The 6753-nt window shown below is 39.0% G+C and overlaps 1 protein-coding gene across 1 annotated transcript; it reads left to right on the forward strand.

The window, feature by feature from the left end:
• The first annotated feature begins 1128 nt into the window (after window positions 1–1128).
• Window positions 1129–5409, forward strand: LOC117924192 (putative E3 ubiquitin-protein ligase LIN). The gene is made up of 7 exons (XM_034842772.1): window positions 1129–2326; window positions 2425–2572; window positions 2670–3640; window positions 3726–3873; window positions 4073–4336; window positions 4438–4747; window positions 4935–5409. The coding sequence occupies exons 1-7, from the start codon at window positions 1242–1244 to the stop codon at window positions 5120–5122; spliced, it is 3114 nt and encodes a 1037-aa protein (XP_034698663.1). The 5' UTR covers window positions 1129–1241; the 3' UTR covers window positions 5123–5409.
• Window positions 5410–6753: the final 1344 nt, after the last annotated feature.

Consider the following 6753-nt stretch of genomic DNA (forward strand, 5'->3'; position numbering starts at 1 on the left):
TTTTTGTTCTATAAAATAAAAGTTATTATTTTAGTAGTTTTGGATTAAAAAATTACTCCACATCTCCAATTTTGATAAGAGGGGAAGGGACACCATCCAACTGTCAATTTCCGTAGCGCAAATTTCTGCAATATTTGCACCATTTGACACTCTGCTCAATCACCGTAAGATCGTCCACATCAAAATAGGATTTAGATGTGACGATTAACCAAAGTCCTAACAATATTAAAGCGGGTCTTCCCTATGCTCCACAATTTTCCACAATCTATGCACCATTTGACACTCTTCTCCACTTCAAAACAAAGACTTGGATATTTGCGCCATTTCACATTCTAGTCGATCACCGTAATACGTACTCCACGTCAAAAGACGTCACGATTAACGAAAGTCCTAAGAATATCCAAGCGGGTCCTGGTTGGTTATGCTGCGGTGGCATGTAGATGATATCATCCGAATATGATTATTATTATTATTATTTTTACATTATTTTTTGGAGTAAGAATCTCGCAATCTCTATGCGCTGATTAGTGTGCCCCATTCACCTAAGCACGGCACATGTTCTGAGTTCCCAAACTTAAATGCAACCTTTTCTGTTTGATATTTTTCTTAAAAACTTTATATTTTATAATATCACCTGACCAGTCCAATTCAACGGGTTTACCAAAATTTTTTGGTATTTAGGGAGGAAAGTGACTTAACAAAAAAAAAATTTATTTTTTCTATTCAGCTAAAAATAATTTATTAATATCAATTAATATAATTAAATTAAATTTATTAAAAGAATTTTTAATTATAATATAAAAATTATATTTTTAAAATTATAACTCCTAATCCATCCATCCTAGTCTCAAAAACCAATGCAATTTTCTCTTTATTATCCTTTTCTCACCCACTAATGACATCTTAAGATGGGAAAAAACATTCCCCTTCCTCTTTGATTCGGTTCAATTGCTTAATATTGTCTAATTATCAATTCCTATCATTTGTTTTTAAGAGGAAAATTTTAAAAAGGCAGATGATTTAAAATAATAATAATAATAATAATAATTTAACAAAAAAGATGAACGGCCAAGCAATATTGTCCTCATCTCATTGTTTTCTCCTTTTCTTCTTGTGTGTGCTATTGTTTTGTTATCTTTAGGTTTTGAAAGAATGTCAGTGAAGCTTTTCAGAATCGCTCCTTTGCTAGCTCCACCACCACACCACCACCACCTTCCCCACCAACGGCACCATCTTCACAAATGATGGCGTCTCTTCACGACCTTCTTGTTGAAGAAGGCTTTGAGCGCACGAAAAACCACCACAAAACCTCCCGAAAGCCTCCACACCTCTCCAAGCCCAACAGAGACCCCAGACTTGCTCGAGATGATTCCATTGCTCTCCCCATCTACATCTGCCATGACAGAAGAAACTTCCACTCCGTCAAGCACAAGGCCGACAAGGCCATCACCCGAAACGCCCCTGGCCTCCTTTCCTCCAAAAGAGTTAGTTCGGATTCAGAGAGGGCCAATTCTAAGTCCTTGGGTGGTTCTGAGGGTGCAAGGAGGGATGGGCCTGCCATTGATGAAGTGGCCATCAGGGCTGTGATTTCAATACTCAGTGGATACATTGGGAGGTACCTCAAGGATGAAACTTTCCGGGAAAGCGTCAGGGAAAAGTATTACGCTTGTTTGGAGAGTAGGAAAAAGGATTCGGATAATGGGGTGTTTGCAAACATGGAGTTGGGAATTGAGAGCATTGAGCAGCTGGTACTTGGGAGCCCTGGGACACACATGGAGTTGAGGATGAAATCCCTGAGGAACTCCATTAGGCTTTTGAGCATCGTTGCCTCACTTAATTCTGAAACATCCCGTAACGGCTCTACTTGTGGGATTCCCAATTCCCACCTCTCAGCCTGCGCTCAGCTCTACTTGTCCATAGTCTATAAGCTTGAGAAAAATGATAGAATTTCAGCTAGGCACTTGCTTCAAGTGTTCTGTGATGCACCTTTTCTAGCCCGGACTGCCTTGCTTCCTGATCTTTGGGAGCATTTTTTCCTTCCCCATCTTCTCCATCTCAAGGTTTGGTACGCTAATGAGCTTGAATTCCTGTCAACCCCAAATTTTGGGGACAAAGAGAAGAGGGCTATAGCTTTGAGCAAGATCTACAACGATCAAATGGACATGGGCACTAGGCAGTTTGCGTTTTACTATAAGGACTGGCTCAAAGTTGGGGTCAAAGCACCTCCCATACCCTCTGTGCCCTTACCATCAAGGCCAAGTTATGGGAATTCAATGAGGCGATCATCAGACTCTTTCTCTTCGAATCTCTCCATCAACAAAAACTTGTAAGTTTCAAAGTATTTTAATCACTTTCCATGATCTTCTAAAAAATTACCCTGAAGTTGTTTGTGTGATTTGTTTCATCATTGCTCTATCTTGAAAGGTATCAAGCTGTTTTCGGTCCCACCTCTGAGCGGCAATCCATGGAACATGGTGAGCGAACTGGAGCTAAAATTGATACATGGAGTGTGGAGGAAAAAGAAAAAGTTTGTACAAATGAAGATAGCGACGCCCGACATCATTATGTTCATGTGAGTAACTCCGTCTCCTCAGGATGGTGAATATTTTATATAAGGCAACTGTTACTTAGAAATTTCCCAAATTTCATCTGTTCTTTTCCCTTGGCAGAATGGATTAGGAGCTCAGAGAAGATCGCCAAGCCAACATTACAGATTCACAAAAGATGAATTGTGGTCCGAGACACAGAGAATAGACTTTTTTCGGTTCTTTACCTGCCAAAGGGAGCTGACAGAATGCTTGGTGAACGGCAATTTCATAGTCAGGAATGATTCAATCAGAAAGGAAGAAAATAGCTACCTTCCTGCATGTGATCTCGCTAGAGCAATTACCACCATTTCCTCATCAGACAGCCTAACTGACTGTGAAAGAGCAGTTCGGGTGATTACAAAAGCTTGGTTGGACTCACATGGCGATCGTGTCACTGAATCTGCATTGTCAAAGGCACCTGTGATAGAGGGAATTCTTGAAGTTCTATTTGCTTCCAATGACGATGAAATTCTAGAATTGGGGATCTCAATTTTAGCAGAATTTGTATGGAGAAAGGAGGCAAATAGGCAGATAATATTGAGTTCAGATCCACAACTTGAGATCTTTATGAGACTCCTGAGAAGCAGTAGTCTATTTCTAAAAGCTGCGGTTTTGCTTTATCTATTGAAGCCAAAGGCCAAACAGCTGATATCAATTGAGTGGATTCCATTGGTCCTTCGGGTGTTGGAGTTTGGGGACCAGCTGCAGACCTTATTCACAGTTAGATGCAGTCCTCAAGTGGCAGCATATTACTTCCTAGACCAACTTCTTATGGGCTTCAATGAAGACCAAAACTTGGAGAATGCCAGACAAGTTGTTTCAATTGGAGGATTGAGCTTGTTGGTGAAAAGAATAGAGACTGGAGATGCCTGCGGAAGGAACAATGCTGCTTCCATCATTTCCTGTTGCATTCAGGCTGATGGAAGCTGCCGACATTACTTGGCGAACAATCTGAACAAGGCTTCCATTCTTGAACTCCTTGTTCTAGGCAATCAAAAGAATTCCAGTTCTTGTGCTTTCGCTTTATTGACTGAGTTGATATGCCTCAATAGGTATCGATTTTTTCTCTCTTGTCTTTCTTTCTTTCGCTTTCAACAATAGTTGAAGTAATTGTCAGAAGCTTGCTTCGCTCTACAGAAGAACTCAGATTACGAAATTCTTAGATGGTCTTCAGAATGGAGGTGCTCACTTGAACACAATGCACATCTTGTTAGTCTATCTGCAGAGGGCTCCACCTGAAGAACGCCCATTAGTTGCAGCTCTGTTGTTACAGCTTGATCTTCTGGTAAGTCTAATTTTAGTCGTTCATTCACTTGTGCCCCACTTGATTTCTGAGAATTTGAAGAAATGGATGCCATGAGATTTCAAAATTTCTTTCCTTTTCCTCAATTCTCTTGGGAACCAACCTGGGCATGCATTAGTTCAAAACAGTCTGGTTTTAGACTCTTGAGCAGCCCCCACATGGAGTAGCAGTTATTTTGCAGGGAGATCCTTCAAAGAGCAGCGTATATAGAGAAGAAGCAGTCGAGACAATTATAGCAGCTTTGGACTGTCAAACATGTAATGAAAAGGTCCAACAACAGTCATCAAAAACTCTCATGATATTGGGAGGCCGATTCTCTAACACAGGAGAGGCATCAGCAGAAAAATGGCTCTTACAGCAAGCTGGTTTAGAAGAGATCTCAGAAGATTCACTCCACAACACCGAAATATTTGTCAATGAAATTATGAACTCTGGAAGCCTTGAGGTACGCTGCTAGGCTATTACTGTAGTTCCATTTGGTAGTCTGAGTGGGTCTAAATTTCTCAATTGAATCTCCCACATCTAATTTTGTGCAACAATGATCAGAATGACGAGGAAGAAGCAACAGAAAACTGGCAGAAGAAGGCAGCCATTGCATTGTTCAGAAGCGGCAACAAGAGATTCTTGTCTGCTCTCTCAGATTCCATAGCCAATGGCATTCCATGTTTGGCCCGAGCAAGCTTGGTCACAGTTTCATGGATGAGCAAATTTTTGTGTTCCATGGAAGATGAAAGTTTTCGGTGGATGGCATGCTCAATCCTTGTCCCACAGTTGATAGAGTTGTTGAGTTACAACAGAGATGTTGAGGAAAGAGTGATTGCTTCATATTCATTGCTGAATCTTGCCAAGAATTCAGGTAAAATATGCAACTACATATCATCAGTAACTTCAAAGAAGAATTACTCCCAGGAAGATGTTATAAATTATAAACTTGGCATAGGAAACATTTTATCAGAATTGTTCTTCTTTGAGATTTATTTCAAATTAATTTGCACCAAAAATAGTCATCTTTATTGATCTATTTGGGTTCATATTTTTCACAGAATGCACTTCAAAGCTCTCATCCTTGGATCATGATGAAGAGCTGGTCAACTCTCTTCGCAATCTATCGTTAGTCACATGGACAGCCAACGAGCTTATGTCAATCATCACAAGCAGGCCAAGGCATCGGTTTCCTGACCGAGAAACCGTGCCAAGTTCGAAAAGTAGAAAGGAGTCATCTAAAATCTAAATTCCCCAATTGTTCTCTCTTTTTCTTTTTACTAAGGGTGGCGATTCTTCTCATGTTATTGCCATCACATGTTCATTCAAAGGGAATTTTCCATTTTTTTTGGGTTTTATTGTATGCAAGTATACGCCATAGTTCTCTTTTATTTTCCCTTTTTTTAGTCTCAATTGTTGTTTTAGAGCGTTATGTGAGTACAAGTGTAATGTTGCAGCCAAATCTCCCAAATCCTGTATTGTACATCTCATAAAAATCCAGATAAGGTTATGTAACCCAAAAAATGAATTTCTACAGTGTCCTCTACAGTGCTTGTCTCCCTCAAAATTTTGTTTGACTTGGACGTTCTTGTTGCTCATCAATGTCTAGTCAGTCTCCACAAACAAATAAGCTATAACATTGAACAACTCAAGAATTCATACAGGAGATCTAAAGAGAGTATTGAGGTCATTTTTCATTCTTGGATCAGAAGAATTTTCAGTGTTCTGCTGTTTCGAAGCAACAGGGCTCGCTAGAAACGTAGCAGCTAATAGCATTTTTGAACTTGGCCGTAATGTTTTAGCGCAGTTTCAGTTGGCCTAGTTGGCTTTCAGCTCCACCATTTCACCTAAAGACTGAATACCCAAGGAAAAAAACCCAGAAAATCATGTAGCTGGGTGTTCAGGCAACTTGCATTTTATCGGATTCAGACTATCTGGACTGCATCAACTGACCGGACTGTGTTCAGTACTTAGTATTTTCGAGTCTCAGCAGTTTCATTGGGGACAATGTAGGCACCATCGTGTACTAATGACCTGAAAGAATACAATCAAGGCTCTGTTCGCAGCAGAAGTTCTGGGATGGAAACAAATCCCAGGGCCTGTAGTGTTGGGAGTGATCCAAGGGCTATACGTGATGCAAACCTCAAATTCCTAACTATAGGCTTTGAATTATGGGCTACTAAATATTACCCTGCAGCTTCTAATTTTGAATACTTCCACAATCAGAAATTAGGGCATTATATTTAAGTGAAAAACCATTGGAACATTGAATTTTGTCCATTAATTAAATAAATATATATAGAACTACAATTATTCGATTTAATATTTCCTTCAATGCTTTTAGCTTGTCTAGGATTCCAAATTGCCAAAAATAAAGATTTCTGGCATCATCTAAAATATTCCAATATTGCATCTTCCAAGAAATGGACCACAGTTTCAACCAATTCGAAAATTACAAACCTCCAATTTTGGATTTAATATAACATTGAAGCATATATATATATATATATATATACACTTTCACAGACCTAACCGTTTTTTCTTAAAAATTAAAAAGAATGGAATCCAAAGAATTTCCTACAGTCTCCTCCACTTCTTTTTGAAGCTTATCTTACATTTCTACGAGACAGGGAATGTGGAATGACCTGGAATTGAGGAGAACATGGGAAACGGGGCCCACTTCCTTGTAAAAAATTCACCTAGATAAGAAACGTGTTAAGAAGAATCTTTCAAGGAAAAATGTAAGAGTTATTTGATTCAAGGGGTTGAAATTCTTCCACTCCTTTTTTCATCATAAAAAAAAATATTCATGTAAGATAAAAATGTTGTATTTTTTTTTTTTTTTGAAATAACACATATAAATAATTGAAATGTTGAAGG

The sequence above is a fragment of the Vitis riparia genome, chromosome 10 (assembly GCF_004353265.1).
Source record: "Vitis riparia cultivar Riparia Gloire de Montpellier isolate 1030 chromosome 10, EGFV_Vit.rip_1.0, whole genome shotgun sequence".
Classification (NCBI taxonomy): Eukaryota; Viridiplantae; Streptophyta; class Magnoliopsida; order Vitales; family Vitaceae; genus Vitis; species Vitis riparia.

What these genes read in the sequence shown, in the direction of transcription:
- LOC117924192 (XM_034842772.1), top strand. Translation starts at nt 1,242, where the DNA reads ATGATGGCGTCTCTTCACGACCTTCTTGTTGAAGAAGGCTTTGAGCGC. An exon ending in CCCGACATCATTATGTTCAT is followed by an intron (nt 2,573 to 2,669) that starts GTGAGTAACTCC and finishes TTCCCTTGGCAG; the next exon opens with AATGGATTAGGAGCTCAGAG. An exon ending in GAATCTTGCCAAGAATTCAG is followed by an intron (nt 4,748 to 4,934) that starts GTAAAATATGCA and finishes TATTTTTCACAG; the next exon opens with AATGCACTTCAAAGCTCTCA.